This window comes from Sylvia atricapilla, chromosome 7 (assembly GCF_009819655.1).
Source record: "Sylvia atricapilla isolate bSylAtr1 chromosome 7, bSylAtr1.pri, whole genome shotgun sequence".
Classification (NCBI taxonomy): Eukaryota; Metazoa; Chordata; class Aves; order Passeriformes; family Sylviidae; genus Sylvia; species Sylvia atricapilla.
In genome coordinates this window covers 26,200,230-26,215,553 of record NC_089146.1, presented here as the reverse complement: position 1 = coordinate 26,215,553, position 15,324 = coordinate 26,200,230, and the positions used below count along the sequence as shown (strand labels likewise).

The following is a 15,324-nucleotide window of genomic DNA, read 5'->3' as shown; positions in this document are numbered from 1 at the left end:
AGATATGCTCTGGAAGGACTATTTTAAATACCACAAAGTATATCCCAGCAGCACTATTTTTAAACAAGCTACATCTCTTTTTGAAACATATGCAAGGAAATAATTTTTCTTCTCAGTCATTTTCTGACAGTAAGAACTTCTCACTTCTCAGCTAGCTACATGATTATTTCTGAAAGCCTTTCATTAGCCAAATTTGATATTTAAAAGGAGCACAGAAAAGGGGAAAAAAAAAGTTCAGGAATTAATAAAGAACTCTGTGCAAACACGAATCTTGTTTGGGTCACTGAATTCAAATATACAGGTCTATACAAATTATCCTTCCTTATCTGAAGATCTATCCTAACTCTAAATGAACCAGCATATTGAAAATGTTTCCAAAGTTTCATGGCAGAGACAGTTGAAACATCCAAATATCTAACCAACAAGTGTCATTTACAAACCTTCTGAGATAGTACTTCACTCTAAATGAATTAATTCAAAGTAACTGAGGAACATTAACACTTTTCAGAGTCAAGTGAACCAACTTGATTTCTACTACCACAAATGTTACCCACAAACTGATATAAAAACAATCTGTAGTTGTTAGTACCTCACAATTTTTTGCCTAACCTGAAAATACTGCCAACATAGTAATTGAAACTCTGAGGGTGTCATTATGACAGGACTCAATAAATACATTTGGTGAAATCTGAAGGGAGTTTCCCAAAGAAGTTAGAAGTGTCACAGCGTCTTGAAATACAAAAGACAAGCAAAATTCTGCAAGAACTGTCCAACAAGAAGAAATATGAAAGAGATGACTGATACATTTTCCACCCAGATTTTCTACTTTTCTGTCACCAAGCAGAGAAGCTTCTAAATAATCTTCCAGTTGCCGAGTATTATTGCAGCTACAGTGGATTTGATACATCTTGCCTTGTTTACTGTGGGCAGTAAGATATTTTAGGGTTTTAAAACAACCCTCTCCTGCTGTTCTTCTCCCAAAGGACCCTGTTTCATACAGATTACATAACAGTTTACCTTTACAGCTGTTAAAATGGAAGTATGTCATGAAAAGATCAAGATAAGGTTGCAAGAATTCCATTAATATCCATACAAGAGAAAAATGTACAAATCTATCTTCAGACATCTGCTAACACCTAAGAGCATCCTATCAAAACTAACTTTTTTGTTCAGATGAAATCACGCTGAAGTTGAATAAACTGTCAGAGGCAGATCTTTGAGCCTAAAAACTCCAAGAAGCATGGTAATTTATTTCATAATAATAAAAAAGGAGAGAACAGTTATCCACAAATTATGCTTGAAATAATCTCAGGAGGACAATCATACCCATAACTCTGCATATATCTTTAAACTGAAATTACATAAGGGATATATTTCAGGTCCCATACAAATTTGGCTAAATTGAAGTGACCTAAGAATTCTTGTATTTACTTTGCAAAATACCTTATTTTTTTAAATGATACAGAGTAATTTTATATGAAATGTAGGAGGACTGTTGTTAAAAAGTCCACCACTGAAAAATTTACTTTACAAATGACTAAAAACAAGCAAAGAAAAAAACAGATGTTAACACAATAAATGTACAACAGCATAAATGCATAAGGCATTTTATATACAATCCAAATATAGTCACTTTTATTTTTACTAAATTAGGAGTTTCTGTTATATTTTGAAATAAACCAATAATCAGTACAGTTTTTACAGCAAATAAAGCTAATTTTAAAATTGCACAGCAACACTAATTGCCTCTTGGCATTTTTCCCACGTAGATTTAAATAAGAGCACAAACTAAGAACTTATAACAGTAACTATGAGAAAACGGGAGATGCCTGGAATCTAAGTTTAGCCTTGCAATTACCACAGCTGACATTTTACTTCCTCTAACAACATGCAGATACCATCTCTGCTGCTTTCTTCCAATCCAATCCTGCCAATGTATACTGTTTCTTAAACACCTGAATAGATATTTCCTAATGAAAAAGCTTTGCTGATAAATTGGAATGAAGAAATGTAGAACACCATTCCACAACTGCAAGGAAGGTATTTTTTCCTGCAATTGAGCAGCAAATTTGATAAGAGCAGACAGGTTTCAACATGAAGCATTTGTTTGGATCACAATGTTTTACTTTTTATGTGCAAAATAAAGATAAGCATCTAGCAAAACCAGACCTTAGCTTAACCCATCTCTGATATTTATGTAATGATGTTGCAGCTTGCCAAAGCAGGTGAAGGTCTTAATTCTCCTTGTTGAGAAAGATCCAAAATATTTGTAATACTATCTTAACACTGAATAGCTGCTCAAAATTATATTAAGTATGATAGCAAGTTTAAATATCTGATTTTTTTAATAAAAAAGCAAACCCATTAAATGTAAATAAGCATAAAAAGAAACTTGCTTTTAAAAGAAACAAGTTAAACATTATTCCCTCATAAAACAAGAAATAATGAAAACACATATGAAAAATGAGATCTAAGACAAAACCACAGGAGTTAGACATACAAGGTCCATTTTTTTTTTCTCTGAATTGAAAAATGAGAGGGTTATATGTACTTACTAGTCAATGCTGGAGGCAGAATGTCTCACAAATTTTGGCCTTTTAGGACAAATTTGACATAAACAGTAGACATCAATATGTTAACCGCATTTGATGAACTATTTATAATCTAGTACCATTAGATATATACAGATTCATTTTTAATTGCAAAATGATTGTCATTTATTCACAAACACCATGTGTGAAAATTTAGGCAGATAACTAATTACACAGGCTTTATGCCTGCTCACCAACTACCACCCTCTTCTCAGTCTGCATTACTGACATTCTGGTTTTGCTGCTGCCAACAGAACTGGCTGCACCCACAGCAACCACCACGAGACACTGCTGCTGTGTCAGCCCAAAAAAATTTGGACTTCTGATGACAGAGGAAGGGGATGACAGGTTCTGGGCTTTCCTGGAGGAGGTCACAGCTCTGCTGCTCACACGTGTGTGGGAGGCTGTGCTGCTCCTTCACCACTGACAACACAAAAACCCTTCCCCTCGCAGCTCACCACAGTGCCTGGGTTGCTGGTCCAGGAGGTGCATTCCTCAACAGTGCACAACAGTCTCCTTTCCTTCTACAGCCGATGCTAATTATTTTATTATTTTATTTTATTTTTTGTTAAAGAAAAAAAGGGCAAGTATCTAAGCAATGCTGAAGATTAAATTACTAAAATTTTTAACCTCTAAAATTACAGGGGGATTGTTTGGGGTTTTTTTGTTTGGTTTGTTCTTTTCTTGTTTGATATGAGTTATTTTACAGGTTTTTAGGTTTTTACTTCCATTAGAGTGCAAATTCAGTAAGTTCTAGGATAGTAAAGGCTTCAAATTGAAACATTTGTCCATGACCATTAACCTTGCTCACAGAACAACCCACCCCATCTATCTTGACTTTTTTCCTCAAGTTTAGTGTTATACCCATATCTATCTATTGTCTTTCAGGGAACAGAAGTAAGCCAGTCTGCATGGAAAATATATAATTTTAGGTATTCAAACAAGTAATTAAAACTAATTAAAGTAATTTGATCTCGAAGAAACAGTTTTATGGTAATGCACATCATCCTGATCATGTAGTTAACTCACATCAACCTCCTTTCTTCCATCTACATATTCTACTAAAATCTGCTTTTCAGGATTAAAGGAGGATTCCTTCACTTGGTAAGCAGAGTGTTTTAGATATAGGGTTTGTACTTAACTGCACAGGTTAATTCCAGCTGATTCTTGTGCCTGGAACCAATGCAGCCTTTCTCTGGCTACAATCCACAGGGATTGTCTGGTTTGATTTGTTATGCTCTCTGCAAGATAAGGCTTAGCACAGGGGTGCCTTTTTTGCAGATCAATAGAAAGGGCTGGTTAAAATGTGAACTTAGAAAATCACATAAACTATCAAGAGACACTATCTGTGATCAGCACTTTGCTGCTGGAGAAGAAATAGCATTTGAGTATATTTTTATTAACATAGCACTGCATCCTCCAGATGATTAAGTTTTACAGTCATTAGCATACAGAATACCTATAGCAATCACCAGGAGAAAAAAAAAGCTGCTAATTTATTTGATGTTATCTTTGTTCTTCCTATTTTGAAAACAAGTCCATAAATATTTATGGCTAAGTATAGTGTCAACCACAATAAAGTAAAACAAAGCTCTAAAACCTGAGAACCTGTATAGCATGTAGGTTACATTTGCTACAAATGAATACTTTATTACTCCCTATTTGTGAAAAAACAGAATGGGGCTAAGACATGAAATCAACATGTTCAGCACCAAGGAACTTTTTATTCCTTAGACTCAGTTTTAATACACAAACTTGCAGGCTGATCTGTATAAGCAGTAAAGCATGATCCATGCAACTAATATATTTAGTACACTAGGGAGGTGGTAAGAACATATTACATAACTTTTTCTTGGAAGAGACAGAACAGACATTTGAGGATTTATAGCTGCTTTTCTGAAACTTCTTTTAATAGCTGCTTTTCTGACACTAGTATCCTCTAAAAACAAATAGCTTTTGAACACCTAGATCGAAAAGAAGCACATCTACAATACCTACTGGCCTACTACTCCTTATTTTTCCCAATTCTTACTTTCTTCATAAGAAAAAACCTCAAGACAGATACTTAATGGAAAACTCATGCACCTGAAAGCAAAGATGACAACATTTACAATTCCTTATATACTTCTAATGCTTTATAACCAGCTACATTTTGCACGTACTACTTTTTGGCAGGCAGCATAGAGTGGGAAACTGATAGCAGGGATGAGAAGTTAAGCAATACAGAAAACAGGAAAGAATATAGAAAAAATTATCCCAGAAGTAAAAGGAGGCTTGATGTTAATAAATTAAAGTATTTAAACATCTGTTCCTCAGCTCCATCATCCAAAATTCCCACACTTTACTACTCAGAAGTCCAGAAAAATTAAGTATTTTTTGAATGAACTACAAAAATGCCTCAAGAAAATATCTTAAACCCTTCCATCTTGACTGACATAGCTCAAACGAATAAGCACCAGATCTGCCTCTGAACCTTAAGCCTCTGGACGCTGGATCCTTGCAAGTTTTTGCCAGATAACAGATTTCACTTCTGCTCAGCAGCTGTAGTCTCTAACTACTAATCACAGAACAGAAAAAAGCAATTCCTCTCACAAATCTCCCCTGAAACATTCAAATACATCAATATCTTTGCTGAACACTGCATATCAGAATTCAATATAATTACTGAGCGTTAGAACTTTTTCAAATGGCCTGAATTAGATTTGTCCACATAGTGAAGCAATTGTCAAATCTTTCTCCCTCACTTCCCATCTGAAGTCCCACAGCCTTATTTGATACTCCTACACTGCATTTGCTGAAGTTCAATTCTCTTTTGAAAAAAATTAATTATGCCACCTGTTAACTTTCACCATCACATTATTCAAGTTTTCTCCATGTAAGTCATCAAGTCCATAGCTTTTAAAGTAAAGACAGAGTTCTACTTTCACAGGAAAACCTACAGCTTCTATCCTGTTAAGTTCTGGTTCTTCTTACATACAGATGACTTTAAATGCTTTAATATTATCTTGTGAGGTCCTTGCCTATTTTTCATGGGTTTTTTTTCCCCTCAGGAAGCTGAAAGAAAAGGTTGCACTTATGTAACATATACACAACACCATGTACATTTTCATTAGAAAATGGAATTAATAACCTATTTTAAATTCCAGGTTCATGTTCAAAGGTGTTGATTTTTTCCATTAACAGTTCTCAGTATTCAACAACCAGCTTTCCATTTTCCTTACTGTCATTCTCATTACTGTAGTAGAAGATGGTGAGCTTAAGTGAGGGAAATCACAGAACAAGAATATTATCTGAGAAAAGCAAAGAGCAGGGAGATACTCTGAGATGGCAGCTGTGACCAAATAGAACCATAAAGGTGATTAAACACAGTCAGCTACACAGCTATGGGAGGAGTTCCCACTCCACCTTACTTGTGTTCAAAGTACAAAAACCAGAATGCAGCAGAACAAAAGCTTCATTCAACTCAATAGCAAAACTCTCCTCCATTTCCACCGGACAACTTTTATCCATTAAGAGAATTACTAGAAATAAATTATGCTTCGTACACTGGATTTTGAAATGAAGATGTGTTAGCACCACAGAGGATGCCAGAATGACTAAGTTCCAAATAACACTGTGCACATGTACAAGCACGCCTGCCTGAACACAACTTCCCCTTTTATTCTCTCCTTAACCCTGATTGTAAGTCAAACTCCAGCCATACAAATGCAGCAAAGGAAAGCAAACTCGGGATACTGATCTGCAATAAGCCAGATATTGATTTGCAATAAGCCCATTACTTACATTAACTCTGAAAGCTTGTACAGTGTTATCCAGGAGAAAAATGTTGCAGACCACCTCTGTATGCTGCCTGTCTCGTGCCAGCTCAGATGCTCGTACATTGTAGGTTCTGCCAGCAGGCAATCGGAAACGTGCGGTCATTACTGTCCACACACGGTCTGCAGGCAAAACAAACAGAAGATTTACAAAGAGCCAAAAAATGCAAATACAAGAATTTCTCATCTCAAAGAAAGGTGAAAACACACAGCAAGTTGATTTTTCAAAAACTCCATTACAGACAAAAGAAAAATGAATACTAAATTCACAGTAGCCAATAACAAAGCAATATCTTACATGTTACAACACAACCTTATACTAAAATACTCAGTCCTTTACTTTCTGCCCATTGTCCATACCCTCCCTATTTTAAGGTTATTTTGTGGGTTTGCTGTTTACTTGTTGTTTTTTTTGGTTTGTTTTTAAAGATTCACAAGAACATTTTCAATTCAAAAGGCACTGTAATTGCTAGGCATCATGGCTACCAGCTTCCTGATATTAGATGCAATTAAGTAGCTAATTTCAGTGCAAAACAGCAAAAAAAAATTATATAAAAAGCTTTATAAAGAAAAAAAAAACGGCAAACACACAAGACTTTGATGCATTGTTCTGCAGGAAGGCCTGTGTATTCACTGTAAAATCATAAAAAACATGAGAATGCACAGTGGTAAAAACATTAGCATTGTTTATTTCCCCCGTTTTTTTTTTTTTGAAATTACAGTTTAATGTTTGTCAAACTACTGAATCTTCTGTCTATGTCAATTTGATTGGATTTACACACTTAGTTTGGGAGCACAAACAATTCTCATCCCCTCACTAAGCAACCATGATCATCACCAGTCGACGCCTTAAGCTGAGAGCCGATAAATAATATGCAAGAATTGACTTTCACTCTTCAGATCTACGATCTGATCATTATCATCCAGCCCCAGTCCAGCCCACCTTCTGTGCCCACCCAAAGCTATCAGCTCCATCCAATGATACCTGCTACTTTCTCAAGTGCCTCATAGGACCAGGGCCTGTGATTCACTTAATTACACACTCAGCAAACTATTTCTACATCCTTTGACAAGGGCGTAAGCAAACAAAGTTTCATAACTTAAGTACAAAATACGTTGAGACATAAAATTAAAATACCCTAAGAGTAGCAAAAAGAACACAGGTATATTCAAAACCAAATATAAAATGATTGGTTTTCCTTATCTTGCATGAGATTACGAAGACTTCAAACACATCTACACGTTAGCTTCACATTTGAGGAGGGGGATGGGAGCATATGGTGATGAAAAAACCCTGAGAATTTAGCGGAGGTCAGCAAACATCTCAGCAGTGATTACAGAGCTTGCATGGATCATAAGAAGTATCTGTGCTTCAATATACATAAACAAAGAGGGAGGGGTAAGAAATTAAAGATCGATCCCTCCTAAATAGCTGGTAACTTAGATACATAGGCTCTCATGGGAAAGTGGAAGACCAAGAACCAAGCTGGAACTTTGCAATTCCATCATCTTTCCACTGCCAGCAGACCAACCGCCTGAGCAACTGCCCTAAAAATCCCTGAGGTATTTTGCTTTTCTTCAGCTCCTTAAGTATGACCACACACCTGAGACATTAAAAAATCTGCTTGATGATCATCCATCCTTGCAAAATGATTCAGTTTTGACTTACCCAGCATTTTCAGATGAACAAGTACTTGTTCCTCACCAGACAGCTTTTTTATTTTGGCTAGTCAGTCATGGGCTTCAGAACTAAATGCTGTACCCATGCAGAACTACAGCAAGTTTATTCTTGTTTTCTTAAACGAACATGACAAACTGAACTATACAGACACCAGATAAAGCCACCAGCTGCTAAATTTATGACTGTTTTAATGACAAACTAATGAAAAATTGTGTCACAAACATGAAAACTCTCAAGTAAAGCTTAAAACCAAAATCCATCTGACAACTCCTCATAGAGAGGCTGCTTCTGCTATACCTTCTACAGATCTCAAAAATAAAAAGCAGAAGACCTTTAAACACCAAAGAGGAATTGAACCTCCATACCAGTGATCTGAGCCAACCATTTAACATTTCACAGTGTTTTGCCACATAGACACAATCTAAAAGCCTTACTAGTCATAATGGCATAAAGGTTGGCATTACCAGTGCAGCTACACAGCTGATAAGTACAGCCAAAATTTTAGGATGGTATTTGCTGCTGAACTGAAACTAAGAAGGTTTCAGAAAAGCACACAATTTGATTAAAACCAATTTCTTCATACCACAGAAACAACCCCTTGACAGGTGTACTATACAAGGGCTTGAAAAAATAACAACCAAGAAACAGTACGTGTAATCTTCATCACATACACAATCACTAGTGCACAAACGACTGTTCAGCTTTCAAGTAAGTATTGCAGTCCAGTCCTCACAAATCCATTTAGTAGTGAGCTACGAGAGTCTAACTCAACAATACACAGTTTTGCAGCAGAGGGGAAAAAAAGACTTGTTAAAAGCTAGAAATCATCTTAAGAGTCTTAAGAGAAGAAAAAGGTACGTCTCACCGTTTCTCCTGTTCTTTCCTCTATTTTTGTCTTATCTTTTTGTCAAGACAAGACCAACAATACTTTTTCCTTCCTCATCACTGCCTTAAACTAGACAGATAAACTAGGTTTCAGACACAGCAATAAACCTGTAAGAGTGAGCAAAGAGACAATCACCCCTGAGTGACCCTCAAATTCTTTGAACACCATGAAACCATTCACTCGGTCCCTTCAACAGACCCAACTCCCAGATCTATCAAGGTTCTTGCTGTAAAACAGATCACCTTTGCTCAAGCCAAACAAACAAAAAAATTGCATAGTTACAGACAATGACTGGATTTTTCTCCACATACATAAATGAAATGATCAAATTCAAGAAAGAAGGCACTGTATGTTTGCTATGGAAACAGGAGCAGCTATATTGGGCCAGAACAACAGTTCATGTTGCTTGCAGACTGGAAGGGCAACGCCTTCTCCACTCTCTTTAAGGAAGAAACAAGTAGGACACACACACTTCTCATGCTGTTCCACAGTCTGGAGTTTAGCATCTTCCTGGTGTGAAGCTCATAGTCCCACCATGCTGGACATCAGTCATTCATGAATGTTTTCTTTATGGACTTAAGAAACTGTTTTGTACTTTCAGATTATGCAATGAAACATTATATTCCACGTCCCACATAAAATACACAGTAATTGGAACCACCAGCAGACAAATTTCTTGCATGAAACTAAGAGGTTTTTGCAACTACAGAACATAGTTTTACAAGTATAGTGACTGAAATTCTGAAATGCATCTACAAAATGGAAATAAAACAGCCATGAAAGTAATAGAGAGAAAGGTGACAAAAGACTGACTGTCTTCTGCAACCCACATTCGAAGTTACTCTTTCCCTACATGTCAGCAAAGAGACTTGGAAGTATGTAAAGAATATGCTAAAACACCTTCACTATCATGTGCCCTTTCAAAAATACTCCCCCTTATAAGATCTGCCAGGGTTATTACATGGAACTGCTATGTGGCCAATCATGTGCACACAACCCATATTTAAACCTCTATCAGCACACGTACACTTAACAAAAAGGATGCAGTTGTTAGGCATAGATAGACCCTGCAATTACTGGTTTTACTGACACACTTGTTTTACAACATAATTGGCCCCAAAGTGTACCCATATCATCTTTGCTACTTCTTTTAAGAAACACATGCACTAAGAACACAGATAGTCTCCCAACCACATATTGCCATTCTTGCTATAATTTTGAAAACTTATTAATAGTGAGATGGCTAGCTAGCTATTGCTTATAAGGTTACAAATTACAGCTGATTTCTTAACAAATATTGATATATAAAATGAGAAAAATCTGTTAAAAATTCAGCTACACTCATTGTATACTTCTGCAATAAAAATATTATAGCTAATGTTATTATCAAACAGAGGACTGCTTTAATCTCCAAAGTAAAACCTGCATCCCCCCCAAAAAACAGGAATAAAAACAAAAGCTGAGATTTAACCAAAAAACCAGTTTGAGAACAACTGGCTTAAACGGCACATCAACTTAAGCAAGGTACTACTGTGTGTGCATATCCACATCATGGGCAGTGCCATGGCCACTTAACACTGAAGTATTTTTATACATGCAAGTGGATTATTTAAACTGGACTTAATCTTCACATATAATTAAGGTTTTCTGCTTATAATTTTTCAGTGTCTTCTGCTAAACATGTAATACTTTGGTATGTGAGTTAACAATCTAAAGGACATGCTGCTACAGCAACTGGAGAAGGACAGAACTCGTGCAAAGTAACTCCACTTACCTCTCAGGTCTGTGGAGGGAGTAAGTTGTACATTTCCTGCCTGAGCTCAGGTTTCAAATGGTGAAGCAATTCCAGGGGATGTTCCCTATCAAAGGGCAGAACATTCCTGCAATACTGGCTTGGTTAGGGCACTAAAGAGCATACAGGAGCTTCACCAGTGAATTTTCAGCATCCTTTATTCTTTTATGTAAATGTATACATTATAATGACAATTTGCTTGGGCTTACAGTAAACCAACTGATTTTAAGCAGCTTAATAAATAAGCAGTTGGTTAAGCAGGTAATTAACTGAAATTTAATTTATCCAAGTGTGCAGCCAATTTGCTGACTTGATGCAAACTTTCTTTAGGAGAACTCTTGATGTAATGTACAGAAAAACAAGCACCTTAACACATTACATGTGCATGCAAGGACATGAGAAATTTCATTTTTCATGTCTCATCTAAAGCAGCTAAAGAAGCTCACGCATTGCCAGATTTCCATTTGTTTAGGAGCTCGTATTTTAGCAACCCAGAAGGCAGGGATTTGCACTGCGGCCCACCTGTTCATTTGGGTCCAACACAGTACATGAATTTCCTACAAGAAGTAGAAAAGTAGGTCACAGACTCACAGAAGACCCACGTCCTCATAACATGATGCAGCTTGAATATATTAAGTAAAATGCAGACCCCATTGTTGCTAAAATTATCCAGACCACTTTATTATATATATAAAACAACAACAAACCGTTTTAAAAGTACAAAGACAATTTGAAGGTTTAAACAGAATAATACAACATATTGCAATTCAGACAAACACTGAGGTACACCTAGAGCCCATCTTCACATAGGTTTACTTGAAAATACATTAGTGACACTACATTAAATGTAAATTAAACTAGTTTGAAAATACTAAACATTAGCTGGTCATGCCCTTTTCTGAGGGAATTCTGCATTAAGTCTAAAGAAAAGGTTCAAATTTTTTATCTTTCAAAAATTTGATCTGAAAGCTTTCAGCAATTCTGATGTAGTACACAGCTGCAGGACATTGCTTATAAATAAAAGCAGAGCAGAAATGCATTTTCATTTAAGTGAATCGACCCATGCACTACAATCCTGAAATTGTTCCAACGAGAGTTGGACTTGATGATCCTTGTGCGTCACTCTCAACTCAGGATATTCTATGATTCTGTGATTCCTTCCTGCTTTATGCTGACCAAATAATGGAAAGTATCTATCATTCATTAAAGTGGATATGTAAACACTGACTTTTTTCACTTTGCAATCACCAGGTGCAAGGCTTCCAGCAAGACTTCCAGCCAGGCAACACCATTATTAATGATTCCAAGCTCTATCAAACCCTTTTGATTTATTTCTAGGTTTATTTAATATCAGTTATATATAAATTGACGACATTCATTCTACTTAAGGAAGACAGTATACTCCTGAGAAGTTATCATACAGCCACTTATTAAACTTTTCCTAAAACTTCACTGAAGAAGGATGTCACTGGACTTAATCTTCACATATAATTAAGGTTTTCTGCTTAGAATTTTTCAGTGTCTTCTGCTAAACATGTAATACTTTGGTACTGTTGACCAACTGGGACAGTTACTGTTACTGTACCATGTAACTAACTACAGCCACTGGCTCTTCAGGGCTACTATGTTCCCAGACAGTCCTGGAAAGAACACTGGATAAAAGGAGATACTGGCTTTGGAAGGCAGGAAGCTGAAGTCCCCTAAACCTCTGCAACTTCTCTCCACTGGTGGCAACCAGACTGTGCTCACTTTAGCTGGGTACCTGCATGGGGCTGGCAGCTCCCAGGCTCCAAACTCTCCTGCTCCTGGGTCAGGGATTCCTGTATCCTCCCTTACAGCCCGGCCCTGAGCAGTCTCCACCCTTCCTGCATGAAAACAGAACACAAGTTTAACTGATCTGCAGCTGCTTCTATACATTCCTCGAAGATCTCTACTATCTGCAGACACTCAGCTGCCTGAGCAAATCCCTCATGGATGCCAGAAGTATAGAACAGTAAAGGGAAATCCTATTTCACTTCTGAAAGCCACAAAGAGAAACATCCTTATGTTCTCCTCAAAACATCCATTATCTCACCTGCATTTCAAGGAATAAGCTACTCTTACGTCCTCCTTTTCCACATCCTCAATCCTCAATCATAGGAAGAGCCAAATCTAACAAAAAAGCATTTGTTCTTAATGTACACACGACACTTTCTGAAAATTTTGGGCCCAAAGTTCAACAGCTAAGAGAAAAGAAGTTGAATGAAGCCCCTCCCCTCTACCATCAGCTTCTCCTATACATGAACCAGTAGCGGAGAACTAATTTAATATTCTAGCCACTTACTCAGATAAATTTCTAAGACTCTTAATGCATCTCATAAACAGGAAGATTTCATGAGGTTGGTTGTGGATTTCAGCATAGTCTTGATGCCTAAATTAATAAGCATTCTCAGTTAAAAAATACTCAATGATTTCTTTTAAAACTAAGATCTCCTTGAATAGTGCTTTTTATCTACTTCTCTGAAAAGGGGTTTCAAATTTGAACAACTGCTGTGTGATATCAAGCATGATTTTCACTGTTATAATCACGTAACTACTGATAGAGACAACAGTTAAAGATGAAACAACCTTGCTCTGTCACTCCCAGATTTTCATATTTTCTAACATAAAAATAATAGTTGAGTGTTCAGTCACTCTGCACAGGATCTGTTAGAGACAGCTGGAGGCTCTACACCCGAACACAGCAAACTAGTGAGATAGTACTGTAGCACACTACTGTTTTCTCTGAAAAATAAACTAGTTGGACAATTTGACAATTCCATCCCTTGCTCCTCCCTGCCCCCAAGAAGAAGGGCACAGCTAACAGAGAAGCCTATTATAAATGACATTTCTATCTAATTAAATGTCAATATTCATTATGCTTGAACTCCATGCACTACACTCACAAAAAAGCCTCTCAAATTCAACTGATTCCTTTCTCTGTTTTGAGCATGAAGTAGGACAGTACAGGAAGACTAGTATCTGCTTTGCTTCACTCCTGTATGCAACATCGCAGGAAACATGTAACAGCAAGATAAAATTCATTAGTTTGAGATTACAACACCTCCTGGCAGTTTAGGAGCAATATTAATAAAAAAAGAGACTTCTTACAAACCATGCCATCAACACTGACAATTATTTTGAACCTAAACCCTTTATGTCCTCAGTCATGTTTCACATGCAGACAATAACCTTTCCATCTTCACTGTCCAGGACTCTAGATGAGATAACAGCCTGAGAAGATATTAAAATTTCTTCAGCAAGAAAAAAAGAAGTCAGGAAATAAAAAAAGGCAAATGGACTTATAAATTCCAAACAGCTCAATATGGTTCATTTTAAACCCATTTTTAAACTTCAAATTTAGTCAACACCTGTCTAAACCACATTACAGTTTCAGAGCGTCAGAGAGGTTGAAGAAACTCAAACAGTACACTAAAAGTCTGCAGCCAAGAAAGAGTTAGAATTAAAACAATCAGATCCTTCCCCCTCCTACCTCATCAGGGCCCCCATTTCCCTTTTCACTGCATCAGTCTTACAGGCCAGAGTGTGAACAAATGCAAAGGCAATGGAAAGCCTCCTTCCAGCTATTCCTGCCAGCTCATGGCTCAGTACCCACTGACCTAATGATAACAATACTGCCGAGGAGACAGGACCTTTCCATCACTTTCACACGACGCAAGAAGAATGTCCACAGTGCACGTGCCTTTCAGCCAAGACTGACAGCGAGCACGTTCGGTTATTCACAACCAGCACAAACCCAACTGTCTTGCAGGTGACACACTGAAGCCACAGAGTGGAAACATCACATGAATTTGTGCAGCTATTTTGTTTCTGACCTGGAGATTTTTCATTTCCAGCTGGTACTCAGGGGGTTAGGGAAGTTTTAGGGAAGTCACACATATATTTGAACAAGATGTGTGAAGAACCTCACATGAGGTTTCAGAGATTACTTTGAGAAAACTAGAAAATTTCTCAGTAATATGCAATATACCCAATACACCTTAAGGACCAGAAAAAACACACTTATCCCCCTATTAAGCAATGGACTATAGTTGATCTTCAGGAACCAGCTGATCACAGTGTGACTGCTTTACAGAATGGGAAGCCATACCTTGGTGTGAAGAAACAGAGGGAAGGCAGCTGAGGCTAGAAACGAGGCTTTAAATAACAATACGGTATCACGAACATGACTGGTATAATGAAATGCCTTCAAATAACAACACTGGTATCATAGCCTGTTATATGAAAACACAAGTTGATGGCAAGCACCAGCTAGAGCAGTGCCAGCTTGTGAGGCAGCAAGGGCACAGAGAGGGAAGCGGCCGCAGGGACACAGCTGTGGCCACAGTCCCACTGACGCCACCTCACATGCACAGGCACCGTGGCAGCAGCAGCAGCAGCCCACACTCCTGCAACGAGACACTGAGGATGGAAACAGCAAAGCTAGCAGGGAAAAAATTAAATCTAACTTTATTTTTAAAAAAGCCAACCAATCCCTGTGGAAGGGCAGATAGCTGAAGCAGTCTGCCAGGAAAAACAAG

The 15,324-nt window shown here is 37.3% G+C and overlaps 1 protein-coding gene across 5 annotated transcripts in view; it reads right to left on the bottom strand.

Annotated features, from left to right (window-relative positions):
* The window catches only part of PTPN4 (protein tyrosine phosphatase non-receptor type 4), a 111,913-nt gene that overhangs the window by 64,735 nt on the left and 31,854 nt on the right, over positions 1 to 15,324 (bottom strand). For all 5 annotated transcript variants that reach the window (XR_010744025.1, XR_010744026.1, XM_066323041.1 and 2 more), the window contains exon 2: positions 6,375 to 6,529. Coding sequence is in view for 3 of the 5 variants with exons in the window: in XM_066323041.1 (XP_066179138.1) it covers positions 6,375 to 6,529 (155 nt within the window). In the remaining 2 variants the exon portion in view is untranslated. The remainder of the gene's footprint in view (positions 1 to 6,374; positions 6,530 to 15,324) is intronic.